The sequence below is a fragment of the Oncorhynchus keta genome, unplaced genomic scaffold, assembly GCF_023373465.1.
Source record: "Oncorhynchus keta strain PuntledgeMale-10-30-2019 unplaced genomic scaffold, Oket_V2 Un_contig_473_pilon_pilon, whole genome shotgun sequence".
Lineage (NCBI taxonomy): Eukaryota > Metazoa > Chordata > Actinopteri > Salmoniformes > Salmonidae > Oncorhynchus > Oncorhynchus keta.
This window is the reverse complement of record NW_026287935.1, coordinates 321,981-345,649: the sequence shown is the minus strand read 5'-3', so window position 1 is coordinate 345,649 and position 23,669 is coordinate 321,981. Positions and strand designations below refer to the sequence as shown.

The 23,669-nt window shown below is 45.2% G+C and overlaps 1 protein-coding gene and 1 long non-coding RNA gene across 4 annotated transcripts in view; one reads left to right on the top strand and one right to left on the bottom strand.

Moving 5' to 3' along the window:
* LOC118377153 (lysine-specific demethylase phf2) overlaps positions 1–23,669 on the top strand; it is a 189,690-nt gene that overhangs the window by 119,459 nt on the left and 46,562 nt on the right. For all 3 annotated transcript variants that reach the window (XM_052509583.1, XM_052509582.1, XM_052509584.1), the window contains exons 8-13: positions 1,909–1,996; positions 2,524–2,630; positions 14,066–14,157; positions 16,206–16,295; positions 19,557–19,931; positions 20,673–20,783. In XM_052509583.1, the coding sequence (XP_052365543.1) occupies positions 1,909–1,996; positions 2,524–2,630; positions 14,066–14,157; positions 16,206–16,295; positions 19,557–19,931; positions 20,673–20,783 (863 nt within the window). The remainder of the gene's footprint in view (positions 1–1,908; positions 1,997–2,523; positions 2,631–14,065; positions 14,158–16,205; positions 16,296–19,556; positions 19,932–20,672; positions 20,784–23,669) is intronic.
* Positions 296–685, bottom strand: LOC127924912 (uncharacterized). The gene is made up of 3 exons (XR_008119228.1): positions 635–685; positions 540–597; positions 296–336 (listed from the first exon to the last, which is right to left on the bottom strand). It is a non-coding gene; the product is annotated as an uncharacterized LOC127924912 (long non-coding RNA).

Here is a 23,669-nt window from a genome sequence, read left to right as displayed (position 1 = left end):
ACTCTGAAGTAGGGGCCATCAGGTTAGTGCACTCTGAAGTAGGGACCATCAGGTTAGTGCACTCTGAAGTAGGGACCATCAGGTTAGTGCACTCTGAAGTAGGGACCATCAGGTTAGTGCACTCTGAAGTAGGGACCATCAGGTTAGTGCACTCTGAAGTAGGGACAAGAAATCTTCAGACCATCACATCAGAATCAGAAATCTGTTCTGTGCTAGATTTAGTTATTCTCGCAAATCACACCTATTATTATGTTGTCACATTGGGACTAGAATCAGACCTGTTGTCACATTGGGACTAGAATCAGACCTGTTGTCACATTGGGACTAGAATCAGACCTGTTTTCACATTGGGAATAGAATCAGACCTGTTGTCACATTGGGACTAGAATCAGACCTGTTGTCACATTGGGACTAGAATCAGAACTGTTGTCACATTGGGACTAGAATCAGACCTGTTGTCACATTGGGACTAGAATCAGACCTGTTTTCACATTGGGACTAGAATCAGACCTGTTTTCACATTGGGACTAGAATCAGACCTGTTTTCACATTGGGACTAGAATCAGACCTGTTTTCACATTGGGACTAGAATCAGACCTGTTCTGATGTTGTCACATTGGGACTAGAATCAGACCTGTTTTCACATTGGGACTAGAATCAGACCTGTTTTCACATTGGGACTAGAATCAGACCTGTTTTCACATTGGGACTAGAATCAGACCTGTTTTCACATTGGGACTAGAATCAGACCTGTTTTCACATTGGGACTAGAATCAGACCTGTTCTGATGTTGTCACATTGGGACTAGAATCAGACCTGTTTTCACATTGGGACTAGAATCAGACCTGTTCTGATGTTGTCACATTGGGACTAGAATCAGACCTGTTTTCACATTGGGACTAGAATCAGACCTGTTTTCACATTGGGAATAGAATCAGACCTGTTCTGATGTTGTCACATTGGGAATAGAATCAGACCTGTTGTCACATTGGGACTAGAATCAGACCTGTTTTCACATTGGGAATAGAATCAGACCTGTTCTGATGTTGTCACATTGGGACTAGAATCAGACCTGTTTTCACATTGGGACTAGAATCAGACCTGTTTTCACATTGGGACTAGAATCAGACCTGTTCTGATGTTGTCACATTGGGACTAGAATCAGACCTGTTTTCACATTGGGACTAGAATCAGACCTGTTTTCACATTGGGACTAGAATCAGACCTGTTCTGATGTTGTCACATTGGGACTAGAATCAGACCTGTTTTCACATTGGGACTAGAATCAGACCTGTTTTCACATTGGGAATAGAATCAGACCTGTTCTGATGTTGTCACATTGGGACTAGAATCAGACCTGTTTTCACATTGGGACTAGAATCAGACCTGTTCTGATGTTGTCACATTGGGACTAGAATCAGACCTGTTCTGATGTTGTCACATTGGGAATAGAATCAGACCTGTTGTCACATTGGGACTAGAATCAGACCTGTTGTCACATTGGGACTAGAATCAGACCTGTTTTCACATTGGGAATAGAATCAGACCTGTTGTCACATTGGGAATAGAATCAGACCTGTTCTGATGTTGTCACATTGAGAATAGAAGTGTAGAATGTGTGTATACTGTGTTCTGGTCCCAGGTTGGATCATATATTATATTATAGAATGTGTGTATACTGTGTCTGTTTCCAGGTTGGATCATATATTATATTATATAATGTGTATATAATGTGTGTATACTGTGTTCTGGTCCCAGGTTGGATCATATATTATATTATATAATGTGTGTATATAATGTGTGTATACTGTGTCTGTTTCCAGGTTGGATCAACGCAGTTCTGACTCCAGTGTGTGTATATAATGTGTTGGTATGTATATAATGTGTGTATACTGTGTCTGTTTCCAGGTTGGATCAACGCAGTTCTGACTCCAGTGGACACTCTGGCCTTTTCTGGACACTTTGTCCACAACCTGAGTGTTGAGATGCAGATGAGGTGAGCACATCACTAGTATCAATGAGGACCTCCTGTAGCTTAGACTGTAGCTTAGACTGTATCTTAGACTGTATCTTAGACTGCAGCTTAGACTGTAACTTAGACTGTAGCTTAGACTGTAGCTTAGACTGCAGCTTAGACTGTAACTTAGACTGTAGCTTAGACTGTAGCTTAGACTGTAGCTTAGACTGCAGCTTAGACTGTAACTTAGACTGTAGCTTAGACTGTAGCTTAGACTGTAGCTTAGACTGTAGCTTTTAAGGTCAACTGCACTTCCTGATTTGTCCTAGTTTTTAATGAACGCTCATGAAGAAATGCTCATATTGGTCCCATGACTTGAATGGGATTTGTGCTACAAATGCTAAAATGTTAGCATGTGGAAACCGTGCCAGAGAAGCAAAACCAAATCTAGGATTGCTGTCATATCTTGTCCATAGACTGCTTACAGGGTAAGGAAACCAATATGTCATTTTAGGTGAACTATCCCTTTAAATAAAAATAATTTAAAGTGTGGTTTTCCTCCGCAGAGCATATGAGGTGGAGAAGCGTCTGAAGGTCAACTGTCTGACTCCGTTCCCCAACTTTGAGACGGCCTGCTGGTACGTGGGGCGCCACCTGCTGGAGAGGCTCAAAGGTACATCACATGTTATCTTTCTACAACTATTAGGCTTTCAGGTTTGGTTTCAGTCTTCCTCTGCGTTCCTTTTCCTGTGCTTGTGATGCGTTTCCTGTTCCCCTCGTGGTGCTGGTCCGTTTCCTGTTCCTCTAGTGGTGTATAGCGTGTGTCCTTCCTACGGTCTGCTCAGCAGATGAGGAGATGGATACTCTAATATTATTACTGTCATTAAACGTCTGCTTGGCGTCGTTCACAGATGATTATGTTCAAAAGGCCTGGCGCAGTTACAATCACTAGTTCTCTGCTTTCTCTCTGTGTTTGAACTCTTCTCGGCTGGCCGGACAACTCTGTTTACATTTCTACGCTTTGTCTCTCTGTTGTAATATGGCCAGATTGCCTTCTACTGATCACATTGCCAACATACTGTATGGGCTCTGGTCAATAGTTGTGCACTATGTAGGGAATACAGGTATTATCTCTGTGTGTTAGTCAAATCGGGGATTTATTCCATTATTTTCTTATGGAGATGAAATGATCCCCAATTCTACATGACAGAAAATAATTTCCGTTCGTACATTTGTATCATATCTGTTGTCTACGCAATCAGAAAGTTCAGTAATATTGCACCCCGATGAACAGACCTCAGGTAGAGCTGTGCTCCCTAACCTTTACCGCACCTACCCCAGGCCTTACCCCTTCCCACCTGGCCAGGGTTCAATCTACTTTCTCTGCCTCCCTTTGCTTTGCGTTAAGCTACAGCACAGACTGGAATATGTTCTGGGAATCATCCCATGGCATTGAGGAGGGTATCACATCAGACTGGAATATGTTCTGGGAATCATCCCATGGCATTGAGGAGGGTACCACATCAGACTGGAATATGTTCTGGGAATTATCCCATGGCATTGAGGAGGGTACCACATCAGACTGGAATATGTTCTGGGAATCATCCCATGGCATTGAGGAGGGTACCACATCAGACTGGAATATGTTCTGGGAATCATCCCATGGCATTGAGGAGGGTACCACATCAGACTGGAATATGTTCTGGGAATCATCCCATGGCATTGAGGAGGGTATCACATCAGACTGGAATATGTTCTGGGAATCATCCCATGGCATTGAGGAGGGTACCACATCAATCACCGGATTCATTAATAAGGACTTCGGCAACGCAGTCCCCACAGTGACAAACTCAGCAAAAAAAGGACCGTCTTTCAAAGAAAAATGTGTAAAAATCCAAATGACTTCACAGATCTTCATTGTAAAGGGTTTAAACACTGTTTCCCATGTTTGTTCAATGAACCATAAACAATTAATGAACATGAACCAGTAGAACGGTCGTTAAGACACTAACAGCTTACAGACGGTAGGCAATTAAGGTCACAGTTATGAAAACTGTTATGAAGACACTAAAGAGGCCTTTCTACTTTCTACTGATGCTGAAAAACACCAAAAGGAAGATGCTCAGGGTCCCTGCTCATCTGCGTGAACGTGCCTTAGGCATGCTGCAAGCGGTACCGGAGCCCCAAGTCTAGGACCAAAAGGCTCCTTAACAGCTTCTTCGTCCAAGCCATGACTGCTAAACAATTAATCAAATGGCCACCAGATTTTTTACATTCACCCCCTCCGTTTAGTTTTTTACACTGCTGCTACTCACTGTTTATTATCTATGCATAGTCACTTCACTCCGACCTAGATGTAGTAATTACCTCTAACCTGCACCCCTGCACATTGACTCGGTACCGGTACCCCCTGTATATAACCTGCACCCTCGCACATTGACTCGGTACCGGTACCCCCTGTATATAACCTGCACCCCCGCACATTGAATTGGTACCGGTACCCCCTGTATATAACCTGCACCCCGCACATTGACTCGTACCGGTACCCCTGTATATAACCTGCACCCCCGCACATTGACTCGGTACCGGTACCCCCTGTATATAACCTGCACCCCCGCACATTGAATTGGTACCGGTACCCCCTGTATATAACCTGCACCCCCGCACATTGACTCGGTACCGGTACCCCCTGTATATAACCTGCACCCCCGCACATTGAATTGGTACCGGTACCCCTGTATATAACCTGCACCCCCGCACATTGACTCGGTACCGGTACCCCCTGTATATAACCTGCACCCCCGCACATTGACTCGGTACCGGTACCCCCTGTATATAACCTGCACCCCCGCACATTGAATTGGTACCGGTACCCCCTGTATATAACCTGCACCCCCCACATACTACCCCTGCATATAACCTGCACCCCGCACATTGACTCGGTACCGGTACCCCCTGTATATAACCTACACCCCTGCACATTGACTCTGTACCGGTACCCCCTGTATATAGCCTCCACATTGACGCGGTACCGGTACCCCCTGTATATAACCTCCACATTGACTCGGTACCGGTACCACCTGTATATAACCTCCACATTGACTCGGTACCGGTACCCCGTGTATATAACCTGCACCCCCGCACATTGAATTGGTACCGGTACCCCCTGTATATAACCTACACCCCTGCACATTGACTCGGTACCGGTACTCCCTGTATATAACCTATACCCCTGCACATTGACTCGGTACCGGTACTCCCTGTATATAACCTACACCCCTGCACATTGACTCGGTACCGGTACCCCCTGTATATAACCTGCACCCCTGCACATTGACTCGGTACCGGTACCCCCTGTATATAACCTGCACCCCTGCACATTTACTCGGTACCGGTATATAACCTCCACATTGATTCGGTACCGTATATAACCTGCACCCCCGCACATTGACTCGGTACCGGTACCCCCTGTATATAACCTGCACCCCTGCACATTGACTCGGTACCGGTACCCCTGTATATAACCTCCACATTGACTCGGTACCGTACCCCTGTATATAACCTACACCCCGCACATTGACTCTGTACCGGTACCCCCTGTCCACATAACCTACACCCCCTCACATTTACTCGGTACCGGTACCACCTGTATATAACCTCCACATTGACTCGGTACTGGTACCCCGTGTATATAACCTCACACATTGAATTGGTACCGGTACCCCCTGTATATAACCTCCACCCCTGCATTGACTCGGTACCGGTACTCCCTGTATATAACCTATACCCCTGCACATTGACTCGGTACCGGTACTCCCTGTATATAACCTACACCCCTGCACATTGACTCGGTACCGGTACCCCCTGTATATAACCTGCACCCCCGCACATTGACTCGGTACCGGTACCCCCTGTATATAACCAGCACCCCTGCACATTGACTCGGTACCGGTACCCCCTGTACATAGCCTCGTTATTGTTATTTTATGGTGTTGCTTTTCATAATGTTTTTACTTTAGTTTATTTGGTAAATATTTTCTTAACTCTTCTTGAACTTCACCGTTGGTTAAGGGCTTGTAAGTAAACATTTCACGGTTAGGTTTATTCGGTGCATGTGACAAATACATCTTGATTTGATATGATAGAATGCCAGTACTGTGACGAGTTGCTTTACATTCTTAAAAGCCTCCTCCTGCACTGCATGTGCATGTAGAGTCACTCTTGAGCAGGTCGTTGAGGGGTTTGTTGACATTGGCTAGACCCAGTTGGTACCTGCCTAGGTAGTGAATCATACCCAGGATCCTCCTTAGATCAGACACATTTCTTGGAGGCTCCAGCTGGGTAATGGCCTGGATTTTGGCCTCATCAAGACAAATGCCATCCTCGTCAGTATAGTGTCCTAGGTAGTTAAGCCATTTCTGACGCAGTAGACATTTGTCTGGGTTGACCTTCAAACCTGCTTTCTCCAGTGTGTATAGGGTGTTCTGGAGTCTCACTTCCTGATCCGCTGGCGTGTCTGAGTAGAAGTATATCATCAAAAAATGACCACACCTTCTTGGTCCTTCAGGGGCTCTGTCATCTCGCCCCGGAAGATGTCTGGGGAACTAGCGATTCCAAATGGAAGTCTGTATAAATAGTATCTTCCAAAGCTCAGAATGGTAGAGCATGGCGCTTGTAACTGCCTAGTGGGTTCGATTCCCCAGACCACCCATCTGAAAGATGACAACACATGACTGCAGCCAGCTTTGTAAAAGGATATCAAATGGCATATATTTTTTTATATTTTTTTCTCAAAAGTTAGACATGTGGTCAGCTGGTCTCTTGTTCTGCATAGTGGAATCTGCCAGAGGCACACTGGCTGCATCTGAAAGAGATCAACACCTGGGCAGCAGCCAGCTTTGTCAGGATATCATCTATGGTGGATCTCAATGATTTATCCCTTTTCTCTGATTTGTTTAACCACTCAGGCTCCCTATCTCTGTGACATACCCTCAGCTGGTCTTTGTTCTTCCACTTTACCAGGACCTCACCACTCTCTACAGGATCACACCACTCTGTAGGCTCCTGAGAGATCACACTGCTCTGTAGGCTCCCTGATCTCTGAGATCACACCACTCTGTAGGCTCCCTGATCTCTGTGATCACACCACTCTGTAGGCTCCCTGATCTCTGTGATCACACCACTCTGTAGGCTCCCTGATCTCTGTGATCACACCACTCTGTAGGCTCCCTGATCTCTGTGATCACACCACTCTGTAGGCTCCCTGATCTCACCACTCTCTAGGCTCCCTGATCTCTGAGATCACACCACTCTGTAGGCTCCCTGATCTCTGAGATCACACCACTCTGTAGGCTCCCTGATCTCTGTGATCACACCACTCTGTAGTCTCCCTGATCTCTGAGATCACACCACTCTGTAGGCTCCCTGATCTCACCACTCTCTAGGCTCCCTGATCTCTGTGATCACACCACTCTGTAGGCTCCCTGATCTCTGTGATCACACCACTCTGTAGGCTCCCTGATCTCTATGATCACACCACTCTGTAGGCTCCCTGATCTCTGAGATCACACCACTCTGTAGGCTCCCTGATCTCACCACTCTCTAGCACTCTCTAGATCACACCACTCTGCTCCCTGATCTCTGTGATCACACCACTCTGTAGGCTCCCTGATCTCTGTGATCACACCACTCTGTAGGCTCCCTGATCTCTATGATCACACCACTCTGTAGGCTCCCTGTAAAGTGACCCATACTGTTCAGTAGTATCTGTAAAGTTACCCATACAGTCCAGTAGTATCTGTAAAGTGACCCATTCAGTCCAGTAGTATCTGTAAAGTGACCCATACGGTTCAGTAGTATCTGTAAAGTTACCCATACTGTTCAGTAGTATCTGTAAAGTGACCCATACAGTTCAGTAGTATCTGTAAAGTGACCCATACAGTCCAGTAGTATCTGTAAAGTGACCCATACAGTCCAGTAGTATCTGTAAAGTTACCCATACAGTCCAGTAGTATCTGTAAAGTGACCCATACGGTTCAGTAGTATCTGTAAAGTGACACATACAGTTCAGTAGTATCTGTAAAGTGACCCATACAGTTCATTAGTATCTGTAAAGTGACCCATTCAGTCCAGTAGTATCTGTAAAGTGACCCATACGGTTCAGTAGTATCTGTAAAGTGACCCATTCACTCCAGTAGTATCTGTAAAGTGACCCATACGGTTCAGTAGTATCTGTAAAGTGACCCATACAGTTCAGTAGTATCTGTAAAGTGACCCATTCAGTCCAGTAGTATCTGTAAAGTGACCCATTTAGTCCAGTATTATATGTAAAGTGACCCATACAGTTCAGTAGTATCTGAAAAGTGACCCATTCAGTTCAGTAGTATCTGTAAAGTTACCCATACAGTTCAGTAGTATCTGTAAAGTGACCCATACAGTTCAGTAGTATCTGTAAAGTGACCCATACAGTCCAGTAGTATCTGTAAAGTGACCCATTCACTCCAGTAGTATCTGTAAAGTTACCCATACAGTTCAGTAGTATCTGTAAAGTGACCCATTCAGTTCAGTAGTATCTGTAAAGTGACCCATACAGTCCAGTAGTATCTGTAAAGTGACCCATACAGTTCAGTAGTATCTGTAAAGTGACCCATACAGTTCAGTAGTATCTGTAAAGTGACCCATACAGTTCATTAGTATTTGTAAAGTGACCCATTCAGTCCAGTAGTATCTGTAAAGTGACCCATACGGTTCAGTAGTATCTGTAAAGTGACCCATTCAGTCCAGTAGTATCTGTAAAGTTACCCATACAGTTCAGTAGTATCTGTAAAGTGACCCATTCAGTTCAGTAGTATCTGTAAAGTGACCCATACGGTTCAGTAGTAGCTGTAAAGTGACCCATACAGTCCAGTAGTATCTGTAAAGTGACCCATTCACTCCAGTAGTATCTGTAAAGTGACCCATACGGTTCAGTAGTATCTGTAAAGTGACCCCTACAGTTCAGTAGTATCTGTAAAGTGACCCATTCACTCCAGTAGTATCTGTAAAGTGACCCATAGAGTTCAGTAGTATCTGTAAAGTGACCCATAGAGTTCAGTAGTATCTGTAAAGTGACCCATTCACTCCAGTAGTATCTGTAAAGTGACCCATACGGTTCAGTAGTATCTGTAAAGTGACCTATACAGTTCAGTAGTATCTGTAAAGTGACCCATTCAGTCCAGTAGTATCTGTAAAGTGACCCATTTAGTCCAGTAGTATCTGTAAAGTGACCCATACAGTTCAGTAGTATCTGTAAAGTGACCCATTCAGTTCAGTAGTATCTGTAAAGTTACCCATACAGTTCAGTAGTATCTGTAAAGTGACCCATTCAGTTCAGTAGTATCTGTAAAGTTACCCATACAGTTCAGTAGTATCTGTAAAGTGACCCATACAGTTCAGTAGTATCTGTAAAGTGACCCATTCAGTCCAGTAGTATCTGTAAAGTGACCCATTCACTCCAGTAGTATCTGTAAAGTTACCCATACAGTTCAGTAGTATCTGTAAAGTGACCCATTCAGTTCAGTAGTATCTGTAAAGTGACCCATACAGTCCAGTAGTATCTGTAAAGTGACCCATACAGTCCAGTAGTATCTGTAAAGTTACCCATACAGTCCAGTAGTATCTGTAAAGTGACCCATACGGTTCAGTAGTATCTGTAAAGTGACCCATACAGTTCAGTAGTATCTGTAAAGTGACCCATACAGTTCAGTAGTATCTGTAAAGTGACCCATTCAGTCCAGTAGTATCTGTAAAGTGACCCATTCAGTCCAGTAGTATCTGTAAAGTGACCCATACGGTTCAGTAGTATCTGTAAAGTGACCCATTCAGTCCAGTAGTATCTGTAAAGTGACCCATACGGTTCAGTAGTAGCTGTAAAGTGACCCATACGGTTCAGTAGTAGCTGTAAAGTGACCCATACGGTTCAGTAGTATCTTATAAAGTGACCCATACAGTCCAGTAGTATCTGTAAAGTGACCCATTCACTCCAGTAGTATCTGTAAAGTGACCCATACGGTTCAGTAGTATCTGTAAAGTGACCCATACAGTTCAGTAGTATCTGTAAAGTGACCCATTCACTCCAGTAGTATCTGTAAAGTGACCCATTTAGTCCAGTAGTATCTGTAAAGTGACCCATAGAGTTCAGTAGTATCTGTAAAGTGACCCATAGAGTTCAGTAATATCTGTAAATTGACCCATTCACTCCAGTAGTATCTGTAAAGTGACCCATACGGTTCAGTAGTATCTGTAAAGTGACCCATACAGTTCAGTAGTATCTGTAAAGTGACCCATTCAGTCCAGTAGTATCTGTAAAGTGACCCATAGAGTTCAGTAGTATCTGTAAAGTGACCCATACAGTTCAGTAGTATCTGTAAAGTGACCCATACAGTTCATTAGTATCTGTAAAGTGACCCATTCAGTCCAGTAGTATCTGTAAAGTGACCCATACGGTTCAGTAGTATCTGTAAAGTGACCCATACAGTTCAGTAGTATCTGTAAAGTGACCCATTCACTCCAGTAGTATCTGTAAAGTGACCCATTTAGTCCAGTAGTATCTGTAAAGTGACCCATAGAGTTCAGTAGTATCTGTAAAGTGACCCATACGGTTCAGTAGTATCTGTAAAGTGACCCATACAGTTCGGTAGTATCTGTAAAGTGACCCATACAGTTCAGTAGTATCTGTAAAGTGACCCATACGGTTCAGTAGTATCTGTAAAGTGACCCATTCAGTCCAGTAGTATCTGTAAAGTGACCCATACGGTTCAGTAGTAGCTGTAAAGTGACCCATACAGTCCAGTAGTATCTGTAAAGTGACCCATTCACTCCAGTAGTATCTGTAAAGTGACCCATACGGTTCAGTAGTATCTGTAAAGTGACCCCTACAGTTCAGTAGTATCTGTAAAGTGACCCATTCACTCCAGTAGTATCTGTAAAGTGACCCATAGAGTTCAGTAGTATCTGTAAAGTGACCCATAGAGTTCAGTAGTATCTGTAAAGTGACACATTCACTAGTAGTATCTGTAAAGTGACCCATACGTAGTAGTATCTGTAAAGTGACCCATACAGTTCAGTAGTATCTGTAAAGTGACCCATTCAGTCCAGTAGTATCTGTAAAGTGACCCATTTAGTCCAGTAGTATCTGTAAAGTGACCCATACAGTTCAGTAGTATCTGTAAAGTGACCCATTCACTCCAGTAGTATCTGTAAAGTGACCCCTACAGTCCAGTAGTATCTGTAAAGTGACCCATAGAGTTCAGTAGTATCTGTAAAGTGACCCATAGAGTTCAGTAGTATCTGTAACGTGACCCATAGAGTTCAGTAATATCTGTAAAGTGACCCATTCACTCCAGTAGTATCTGTAAAGTGACCCATACGGTTCAGTAGTATCTGTAAAGTGACCCATACAGTTCAGTAGTATCTGTAAAGTGACCCATTCAGTCCAGTAGTATCTGTAAAGTGACCCATAGAGTTCAGTAGTATCTGTAAAGTGACCCATAGAGTTCAGTAGTATCTGTAAAGTGACACATTCACTCCAGTAGTATCTGTAAAGTGACCCATACAGTTCAGTAGTATCTGTAAAGTGACCCATACAGTTCAGTAGTATCTGTAAAGTGACCCATTCAGTCCAGTAGTATCTGTAAAGTGACCCATTTAGTCCAGTAGTATCTGTAAAGTGACCCATACAGTTCAGTAGTATCTGTAAAGTGACCCATTCACTCCAGTAGTATCTGTAAAGTGACCCCTACAGTCCAGTAGTATCTGTAAAGTGACCCATAGAGTTCAGTAGTATCTGTAAAGTGACCCATAGAGTTCAGTAGTATCTGTAACGTGACCCATAGAGTTCAGTAATATCTGTAAAGTGACCCATTCACTCCAGTAGTATCTGTAAAGTGACCCATACGGTTCAGTAGTATCTGTAAAGTGACCCATACAGTTCAGTAGTATCTGTAAAGTGACCCATTCAGTCCAGTAGTATCTGTAAAGTGACCCATAGAGTTCAGTAGTATCTGTAAAGTGACCCATACAGTCCAGTAGTATCTGTAAAGTGACCCATACAGTTCAGTAGTATCTGTAAAGTGACCCATATAGTCCAGTAGTATCTGTAAAATTAACCATTCAGTCCAGTAGTATCTGTAAAGTGACCCAGTTTCCACCCTGGCCTGTCTGGTTTAGTTACTTTTCAGTGGGGGCATGTTTTTCAGTGTGCTCTAATTATTTTCCTGATATGACACTGCCCCTGTGTCAGTCTTAAAGTCTGTTGTTGTACCTTTTATTTGCAGTTTAACTGTCATCGTTTTAGTCATCAACATCTGTAACTCCCAGGAAATGGAACTCACCCTCTCCTCCTCTCTCGTTGGGTGCTGTAACCTCTTTGACCACGCAGTAGCGACAAACGACTGCGAAATGCCCTAGCTTCCTACAGCTGCGACATTCTTTAGCATTAGCACATCTGTCCTCTTTAGCATGTACCTTACCACATCTGAAGCATCCTGTTCACATTGTGTCATTTTGTTTAATCCCCTTTGTTTTGTCCATTTCTGTGTCTGTTTGTCATTGTGCACCGCTCGTCTGTATGCTACTTCACTGAGCTGTCCCTTGACTTGCTCTGACTGCTTCACAAGCTCTACCGCTTTGTCGAGTGTCAAGTCAGGCATTAGTGGACGCTTCTCTGACATCTCTCTATGATCAACCTGTCCTGGATATTTGAGTTCTTGGCAGTGTTGAAAGGCTTGTAACATCTATCTGGTGTAGGCTTCTGATGTATCCCTCTGGGGTTTCCGTGGGCTTGTGGATGCGTTGATGAAAGCAGGCTCTTTCATGAATAGTGTTCACTTTGGGCACTAACTAATTGTCCAGTTCACCCATAACAATCTCATAATCATTCTGATCCTCCTCCACAGAAGACCTGAATATCTTAAACTTGTTCAGCTTCTTTCCCCTGCGAATAGAGCAGTGTACAGACCTGTAACTATTTTCTGGTGGGTGGGGGAGGCATATGTCTGGGAGAGATGGAAGCAGGGAGGGAGGGAGGCAGGCTGGGAGGGCGAGAGGCAGGCAGGCTGGGAGAGAGGGAGGCTGGCTGGGAGGGAGGGGAGGGAGAGTCATATGTCTGGGAGAGATGGATGGAGGGAGGCAGGCTGGGAGAGAGTGAGGCAGGCAGGCTGGGAGGGAGGCTGGGAGAGAGTGAGGCAGGCAGGCTGGGAGGGAGGGGGAGGGAGAGGCATATGTCTGGGAGAGATGGATGGAGGGAGGGAGGCAGGCAGGCTGGGAGGGAGAGAGGCAGGCAGACAGGCAGGCTGGGAGGGAGGGGGTAGGGAGAGGCATATGTCTGGGAGGGAGGAAGGGAGGGAGGGGCATATGTCTGGGAGAGATGGATGGAGGGAGGCAGGCTGGGAGGGGGAGGGAGGGAGAGGCATATGTCTGGGAGAGGTGGATGGAGGGAGGCAGGCTGGGAGGGCGAGAGGCAGGCAGGCAGGCTGGGAGGGAGAGGCATATGTCTGGGTGGATGGAGGGAGGCAGGGAGGCAGGCAGGCTGGGAGGCAGGCAGGCTGGGAGGGAGGAGGCAGGCAGGCAGGCTGGGAGGGGGAGGGAGAGGCATATTTCTGGGAGAGATGGATGGAGGGAGGGAGGGAAGCAGGCTCGGAGGGAGGGAGGGAGGGAGGCAGGCAGGCAGGCAGGGAAGGAGGGGCATGTGTCTGATTTAAACAGCCTTCAGCTTGCAGTAACATCTTCCAGGAGTTTACTGGTCCAATCAGGTGTTCTGTCAACCAGATTCACTTTCAACAGCTATTTATATTTCCCTGCTGTCTGTGTACGAAATGTATGGTGACCGGGCTCTGAAACGTGATGTGTTTTGATTGGTTAATTAGTTTACTGACAGCAGTTAGGCTAGAGGGAGCCGCTGTCTTACAGTAGAAAGTGTAAGAAAAATGAGTCTACCACTCAGTCGATGTTCTCACAGTGAATGAACAGAATCCAATTAATTTAACCTTTATTTGAACAGTTTGTCCCTTTGAGGTCAAATGACCTGTTTACCAAGAGAGAGCTGTCTAACAATATTCTCTCTTGTTGCAGGTTTACACAAGTCCAACAAGCAACCAGCTGCCTACCTGGTCCACGGAGCGAAGATCATCAACGGAGCTTTTAGAGCTTGGACCAAGAAACAGGTAACGTTTGTTAACTCACCCATCAGTTCCACCTGTACTCCCTAAATCCCACCTTTATAATAATGGACAATATGTCCCGTTGTCCTTCTTTCTTTCCACAGTCTTTAGAGAATAAGCGTCACACAGTCTTATGATGTCCTGTCTACCAATGTCAGCTGCTACTACAGCTACTATCGCTCTGTTGACTGTGTTTCATGTACCGGGTCTCTCCTCCAGGCTCTGTTGACTGTGTTTCATGTACTGTGTCTCTCCTCCAGACTCTGTTGACTGTGTTTCATGTACCGGGTCTCTCCTCCAGGCTCTGCTGACTGTGTTTCATGTACTGGGTCTCTCCTCCAGGCTCTGCTGACTGTGTTTCATGTACCGGGTCTCTCCTCCAGGCTCTGTTGACTGTGTTTCATGTACCGGGTCTCTCCTCAGACTCTGTTGACTGTGTTTCATGTACCGGGTCTCTCCTCCAGACTCTGTTGACTGTGTTTCATGTACCGGGTCTCTCCTCCAGGCTCTGTTGACTGTGTTTCATGTACCGGGTCTCTCCTCCAGGCTCTGTTGACTGTGTTTCTGTACCGGGTCTCTCCTCCAGGCTCTGTTGACTGTGTTTCATGTACCGGGTCTCTCCTCCAGACTCTGTTGACTGTGTTTCATGTACCGGGTCTCCTCCAGGCTCTGTTGACTGTGTTTCAGGCTCTCCTCCAGCTCTGTTGACTGTGTTTCATGTACTGGGTCTCCAGGCTCTGTTCCAGGCTCTGCTGACTGTGTTTCATGTACCGGGTCTCTCCTCCAGGCTCTGTTGACTGTGTTTCATGTACCGGGTCTCTCCTCCAGGCTCTGTTGAGACTCTGGCTCTGACTGTGTTTCATCTGTTGACTGTGTTTCGGGTCTCTCCTCCAGGCTCTGTTGACTGTGTTTCATGTAGGCTCTGGGTCTGTACCGGGTCTCTCCTCCAGGCTCTGTTGACTGTGTTTCATGGCCCTGCTGACTGTGTTTCGGGTCTCTCCTCCAGGCTCTGTTGACTGTGTTTCTGTACCGGGTCTCTCCTCCAGGCTCTGGGTCTCTCCTCCAGGCTCTGTTGACTGTGTTTCATGTACCGGGTCTCTCCTCCAGACTCTGTTGACTGTGTTTCATGTATCGGGTCTGTGTTTCATCCTCCAGGCTCTGTTGACTGTGTTTCATGTACCGGGTCTCTCCTCCAGGCTCTGTTGACTGTGTGTTTTCATGTACTCTCCTCCAGGGTCTGTGTTTCATGTCTGCTGACTGTGTTTCTCCAGGCTCTGTTGACTGTGTTTCATGTAGGCTCTGGGTCTCTCCTCCAGGCTCTGCTGACTGTGTCTTCAGGCTCTGTGACTGTGTTTCATGTACTGGGTCTCTCCTCAGACTCTGTTGACTGTGTTTCATGTACCGGGTCTCTGTTGACTCCTCCAGGCCCTGTTGACTGTGTTTCATGTACTCTCCTCCAGGGTCTCTCCTCCAGGCTCTGTTGACTGTGTTTCTGTACCGGGTCTCTCCTCCAGGCTCTGTTGACTGTGTTTCATGTACCGGGTCTCTCCTCCAGACTCTGTTGACTGTGTTTCATGTATCGGGTCTCTCCTCCAGGCTCTGTTGACTGTGTTTCATGTACCGGGTCTCTCCTCCAGGCTCTGTTGACTGTGTTTCATGTACCGGGTCTCTCCTCCAGGCTCTGTTGACTGTGTTTCATGTACCGGGTCTCTCCTCCAGGCTCTGCTGACTGTGTTTCATGTCTGTTGACCGGGTCTCTCCTCAGACTCTGTTGACTGTGTTTCATGTACCGGGTCTCTCCTCCAGGCCCTGTTGACTGTGTTTCATGTACCGGGTCTCTCCTCCAGGCTCTGTTGACTGTGTTTCTGTACCGGGTCTCTCCTCCAGGCTCTGTTGACTGTGTTTCATGTACCGGGTCTCTCCTCCAGACTCTGTTGACTGTGTTTCATGTACCGAGTCTCTCCTCCAGGCTCTGTTGACTGTGTTTCATGTATCGGGTCTCTCCTCCAGACTCTGTTGACTGTGTTTCATGTACTTGGTCTCTCCTCCAGGCTCTGTTAGAACACGAGGATGAGCTTCCAGAGAACATGAAGCCCACTCAGCTCATCAAGGACCTGGCCAAGGAGATCAGGATCTCAGAGGTATGACCCTACCCTGCTCAGTGCCACCTTGCCCTGTCCTTACCTGCTCTGAACTGATCTATTCTACTGGTCAGGTATCCAATGGTCTGTTGTAGTTGAGAGATACGTAGAGAAAATCTGACATTAACAGTACAGACATCAACTGTATAGGTTAAGTCGGAAGTTTACATACACTTAGGTTGGAGTCATTAAAACTCGATTTTCAACCACTCCACACATTTCTTCTTTAACAAACTATAGTTTTGGCAAGTCGGTTAGGACATCTACTTTGTGCATGACACAAGTAATTTTTCCAACAATTGTTTACAGACAGATTATTTAACTTATAATTCACTGTATCACAATTCCAGTGAGTCAGAAGTTTACTGTGCCTTTAAACAGCTTGGAAAATTCCAGAACATGATGTCATGGCTTTAGAAGCTTCTGATGTCTTAATTTGAGTCAATTGGAGGTGTACCTGTGGATGTATTTCAAGCACTACCTTCAAACTCAGTGCCTCTTTGCTTGACATCATGGGAAAATCTAAAGAAATCAGTCAAGACCTCAGAATAAAAATTATAGATCTCCGTAAGTCTGATTCATCCTTGGGAGCAATTTCCAAACGCCTGAAAGCACTACGTTCATCTGTACAAACAATAGTACGTAGTAGTAAGTATAAACACCATGGAACCACGCAGCCATCATACCTCTCAGGAAGGAGACATGTTCTGTCTCCTAGAGACTAATGTACTTTGGTGCGAAAAGTGCAAATCAATCCCAGAACAGCAGCAAAGTACCTTGTGAAGATGCTGGAGGAAACCGGTACAAAACTATCTATATCCACAGTAAAACGAGTCCTATATCGACAACCTGAAAGGCCGCTCAGCAAGGAAGAAGCCACTGCTCCAAAACCGCCATAAAAAGCTAGACTACAGTTTGCAACTGCACATGGGGACAAAGATCATACTTTTTGGAGAAATGTCCTCTGGTCTGATGAAACAAAAATAGAACTGTTTGGCCATAATGACCATCGTTATGTTTGGAGGAAAAAGGGGGAGGCTTGCAAGCCAAAGAACACCACCCCAACCGTGAAGCACGGGGGTGGCAGCATCATGTTGTGGGGGTGCTTTGCTGCAGGAGGGACTGGTGCACTTCACAAAATAGATGGCATCATGAGGTCGGAAAATGACGTGTATATATTAAAGCAACATCTCAAGACATCAGTCAGGAAGTTAAAGCTTGGTCGCAAATGGGTCTTCCAAATGGACAATGACCCCAAGCATACTTCCAAAGTTGTGGCAAAATTGCTTAAGGACAACAGAGTCAAGGTATTGGAGTGGCCATCACAAAGCCCTGACCTCAATCCTATAGAAAATGTAGGGGCAGAACTGAAAAAGCGTGTGCAATCAAGGAGGCCTACAAACCTGACTCAGTTACACCAGCTCTGTCAGGAGGCCTACAAACCTGACTCAGTTACACCAGCTCTGTCAGGAGGCCTACAAACCTGACTCAGTTACACCAGCTCTGTCAGGAGGCCTACAAACCTGACTCAGTTACACCAGCTCTGTCAGGAGGCCTACAAACCTGACTCAGTTACACCAGCTCTGTCAGGAGGCCTACAAACCTGACTCAGTTACACCAGCTCTGTCAGGAGGCCTACAAACCTGACTCAGTTACACCAGCTCTGTCAGGAGGCCTACAAACCTGACTCAGTTACACCAGCTCTGTCAGGAGGCCTACAAACCTGACTCAGTTACACCAGCTCTGTCTGGAGGCCTACAAACCTGACTCAGTTACACCAGCTCTGTCTGGAGGCCTACAAACCTGACTCAGTTACACCAGCTCTGTCTGGAGGCCTACAAACCTGACTCAGTTACACCAGCTCTGTCTGGAGGCCTACAAACCTGACTCAGTTACACCAGCTCTGTCTGGAGGCCTACAAACCTGACTCAGTTACACCAGCTCTGTCTGGAGGCCTACAAACCTGACTCAGTTACACCAGCTCTGTCAGGAGGCCTACAAACTTGACTCAGTTACACCAGCTCTGTCAGGAGGCCTACAAACTTGACTCAGTTACACCAGCTCTGTCAGGAGGCCTACAAACTTGACTCAGTTACACCAGCTCTGTCAGGAGGCCTACAAACCTGACTCAGTTACACCAGCTCTGTCAGGGGGAATGGGCCAAAATTCACCCAACTTATTGTGGGAAGCTTGTGGAAGGCTACCTGAAACATTTGACCCAAGTTAAACAATTTTAAGGCAATGCTACCAAATACTAATTGAGTGCATGTAAACTTCTAACCCACTGGGAATGTGATGAAAGAAATAAAAGCTTAAATAAATCTCTCTGCTATTATTATGTAATTTCACATTCTTCAAATAAAGTGGTGATCCTAACTGACCCAAGACAGGGAATATTTACTAGGATTAAATGTCAGGAATTGTGAAAAACAGAGTTTAAATGTATTTGGCTAAGGTGTATATACATTTCCGACTTCAACTGTTTCAACTGCATCATGGGTGTTGTAGTGAACTAGGTTATCTGAACTATGTTACTAACTGTCCTATGAACTCATAGCTCAGACTGTGGTCATGGTTCAGAGTGACAGCTCAGACTGTGGTCATGGTTCAGTGTGACAGCTCAGACTGTGATCATGGTTCAGAGTGACAGCTCAGATTGTGGTCATGGTTCAGTGTGACAGCTCAGACTGTGGTCATGGTTCAGAGTGACAGCTCAGACTGTGATCATGGTTCAGAGTGACAGCTCAGACTGTGGTCATGGTTCAGAGTGACAGCTCAGACTGTGGTCATGGTTCAGAGTGACAGCTCAGACTGTGGTCATGGTTCAGAGTGACAGCTCAGACTGTGGTCATGGTTCAGAGTGACAGCTCAGACTGTGGTCATGGTTCAGAGTGACAGCTCAGACTGTGGTCATGGTTCAGAGTGACAGCTCAGACTGTGGTCATGGTTCAGAGTGACAGCTCAGACTGTGATCATGGTTCAGAGTGACAGCTCAGACTGTAGTCATGGTTCAGAGTGACAGCTCAGACTGTGGTCATGGTTCAGAGTGACAGCTCAGACTGTGGTCATGGTTCAGAGTGACAGCTCAGACTGTTGTCATGGTTCAGAGTGACAGCTCAGACTGTGGTCATGGTTCAGAGTGACAGCTCAGACTGTGGTCATGGTTCAGAGTGACAGCTCAGACTGTGGTCATGGTTCAGAGTGAAATTAGAAAAGTGAGTATTTTTGGATAAATTACCATGTCATTGTGTTGTTGTTCAGAATGCGGCTAAAGCCATTAAGAGTGATTTGAGCAGCAAGGCTCCAGTGGAGGAACCCCCTGCTGCCCCATCAGAGCCTGAGGACCCTGCTTCCCCCTCCAGCGTCCCCTCTCCCTCCCCTCCCCTCCGGGAAAAACCAGCTAGGAAGAAGGCCTCCAAGCCACCCAAGCCGCCCAAGATGCCCAAGGCCCCCAAACCTCCCAAGGTCCCCAAAGTGAAGGAGGGAGGGAACAAGAAAGGAAAGAAAGAGAAGGAGGTCCCCCCTCCCCCTCCTCCTCCTCCATCGAAGCCCTCCAGCCTGGCAGCTCTGGAGTCTCACGCTAAGGACATCCTCAGCAAGATGGACCAGCCCAAGAAAGGCAAGATGGGGGGCAAGGTGAGAGCAATAACAACCACAACTTATTCACTTCTAATACCCTGTTTAAAGGGAAACTTAAACATTTTTCAACTTCGTCATCTCCAGCACTACTCCAATATTAACATATGTGAAAATCTAGTCTGTTTCTATGTGTTCTAGTAAAAGGAAGATAAATGTCTAGTAATTGTTTTAGTAATTGTCTTAGTATTCGTCCGATGATGTAATTTAAAAACACTAATTTTTCTTTATCTTTTTTACTATAAAACATTTTCCACATCCACTACCTGTCAAAAGTTTCAGAACATCTACTCATTCAAGGGTTTTTCTTTATTTTTACTATTTTTCTACATCGTAGAATAATAGTGAAGACATCAAAACTATGAAATAACACATAGTAGTGTAGTAACCAAAAAAAATGTTAAACGAATCAAAATGTATTTTAGATTCTTCAAATAGCCACCCTTTGACTTGATGTCAGCTTTGCTTTCTACAATGTAGAAAATAGTACAAATAAAGAAAAACCCTGTATGTTGATGTTGGGGTGGTGCTGGAGATGAAGTTGAACATTTTTAGAAATGTCCCTTTAACCATTATTTACGTGTCGGTCAAGATGGATCAGCCCGAGAGGGGCAAGGCAACCTTGACCATGAATAACATGACTGGACCAGTCGTGCTCTACACCTCTACATCAGGGGTTGTCAACCCTCCTCTTGGAGGGTGTGCAGGCATTTCTCCAACAACTGCTCCCTGCTCCCCCAGGTGGCGAACAACATCCTGAGTATGTCGGGGACCTGTAAGCAGAACGATTTGGAGAAGATTGAGATCCGAGAACAGAACAAGAAACAGGCGGAGGCCAAGTGGAAATATAAGGTACAGTACAGTTTCAGTTGGGTAAGGTACAGTACAGTTTCAGTTGGGTAAGGTACAGAACAGTTTCAGTTGGGTAAGGTACAGTACAGTTTCAGTTGGGTAAGGTACAGAACAGTTTCAGTTGGGTAAGGTACAGAACAGTTTCAGTTGGGTAAGGTACAGAACAGTTTCAGTTGGGTAAGGTACAGAACAGTTTCAGTTGGGTAAGGTACAGAACAGTTTCAGTTGGGTAAGGTACAGAACAGTTTCAGTTGGGTAAGGTACAGAACAGTTTCAGTTGGGTAAGGTACAGTACAGTTTCAGTTGGGTAAGGTACAGAACAGTTTCAGTTGGGTAAGGTACAGAACAGTTTCAGTTGGGTAAGGTACAGAACAGTTTCAGTTGGGTAAGGTACAGAACAGTTTCAGTTGGGTAAGGTACAGAACAGTTTCAGTTGGGTAAGGTACAGAACAGTTTCAGTTGGGTAAGGTACAGTACAGTTTCAGTTGGGTAAGGTACAGAACAGTTTCAGTTGGGTAAGGTACAGAACAGTTTCAGTTGGGTAAGGTACAGTACAGTACAGTTTCAGTTGGGTAAGGTACAGTACAGTTTCAGTTGGGTAAGGTACAGTACAGTTTCAGTTGGGTAAGGTACAGTTTCAGTTGGGTAAGGTACAGAACAGTTTCAGTTGGGTAAGGTACAGAACAGTTTCAGTTGGGTAAGGTACAGAACAGTTTCAGTTGGGTAAGGTACAGAACAGTTTCAGTTGGGTAAGGTACAGAACAGTTTCAGTTGGGTAAGGTACAGAACAGTTTCAGTTGGGTAAGGTACAGAACAGTTTCAGTTGGGTAACAGGTACAGTAACAGTTTCAGTTGGGGTAAGGTACAGAACAGTTTCAGTTGGGTAAGGTACAGAACAGTTTCAGTTGGGTAAGGTACAGAACAGTTTCAGTTGGGTAAGGTACAGAACAGTTTCAGTTGGTTTCAGTAAGGTACAGAACAGTTTCAGTTGGGTAAGGTACAGAACAGTTTCAGTTGGGTACAGAACAGTTTCAGTTGTACAGAACAGTTTCAGTTGGGTAAGGTACAGTACAGTTTCAGTTGGGTAAGGTACAGAACAGTTTCAGTTTCAGAACAGTTTCAGTTGGGTAAGGTACAGTACAGTTTCAGTTGGGTAAGGTACAGAACAGTTTCAGTTGGGTAAGGTACAGTTTCAGTTGGGTAAGGTACAGAACAGTTTCAGTTGGGTAAGGTACAGAACAGTTTCAGTTGGGTAAGGTACAGAACAGTTTCAGTTGGGTAAGGTACAGTTTCACAGTTTTCAGTTGGGTAAGGTACAGAACAGTTTCAGTTGGGTAAGGTACAGAACAGTTTCAGTTGGGTAAGGTACAGAACAGTTTCAGTTGGGTACAGTACAGTTTCAGTTGGGTAAGGTACAGAACAGTTTCAGTTGGGTAAGGTACAGAACAGTTTCAGTTGGGTAAGGTACAGAACAGTTTCAGTTGGGTAAGGTACAGAACAGTACAGTTTCAGTTGGGTAAGGTACAGAACAGTTTCAGTTGGGTAAGGTACAGAACAGTTTCAGTTGGGTAAGGTACAGAACAGTTTCAGTTGGGTAAGGTACAGAACAGTTTCAGTTGGGTAAGGTACAGAACAGTTTCAGTTGGGTAAGGTACAGAACAGTTTCAGTTGGGTAAGGTACAGAACAGTTTCAGTTGGGTAAGGTACAGAACAGTTTCAGTTGGGTAAGGTACAGAACAGTTTCAGGGGTAAGGTACAGAACAGTTTCAGAACAGTTGGGTAAGGTACAGAACAGTTTCAGTTGGGTAAGGTACAGTACAGTTTCAGTTGGGTAAGGTACAGAACAGTTTCAGTTGGGTAAGGTACAGAACAGTTTCAGTTGGGTAAGGTACAGAACAGTTTCAGTTGGGTAAGGTACAGTACAGTTTCAGTTGGGTAAGGTACAGAACAGTTTCAGTTGGGTAAGGTACAGAACAGTTTCAGTTGGGTAAGGTACAGAACAGTTTCAGTTGGGTAAGGTACAGTACAGTTTCAGTTGGGTAAGGTACAGTACAGTTTCAGTTGGGTAAGGTACAGAACAGTTTCAGTTGGGTAAGGTACAGAACAGTTTCAGTTGGGTAAGGTACAGAACAGTTTCAGTTGGGTAAGGTACAGAACAGTTTCAGTTGGGTAAGGTACAGAACAGTTTCAGTTGGGTAAGGTACAGTACAGTTTCAGTTGGGTAAGGTACAGAACAGTTTCAGTTGGGGTACAGAACAGTTTCAGTTGGGTAGAACAGTTTCAGTTGGGTAAGGTACAGAACAGTTTCAGAACAGTTGGGTAAGGTACAGTTTTCAGTTGGGTAAGGTACAGAACAGTTTCAGTTGGGTAAGGTACAGAACAGTTTCAGTTGGGTAAGGTACAGAACAGTTTCAGTTGGGTAAGGTACAGAACAGTTTCAGTTGGGTAAGGTACAGAACAGTTTCAGTTGGGTAAGGTACAGAACAGTTTCAGTTGGGTAAGGTACAGAACAGTTTCAGTTGGGTAAGGTACAGAACAGTTTCAGTTGGGTAAGGTACAGAACAGTTTCAGTTGGGTAAGGTTTCAGTTGGGTAAGGTACAGAACAGTTTCAGTTGGGTAAGGTACAGAACAGTTTCAGTTGGGTAAGGTACAGAACAGTTTCAGTTGGGTAAGGTACAGAACAGTTTCAGTTGGGTAAGGTACAGTACAGTTTCAGTTGGGTAAGGTACAGTACAGTTTCAGTTGGGTAAGGTACAGAACAGTTTCAGTTGGGTAAGGTACAGAACAGTTTCAGTTGGGTAAGGTACAGAACAGTTTCAGTTGGGTAAGGTACAGAACAGTTTCAGTTGGGTAAGGTACAGAACAGTTTCAGTTGGGTAAGGTAC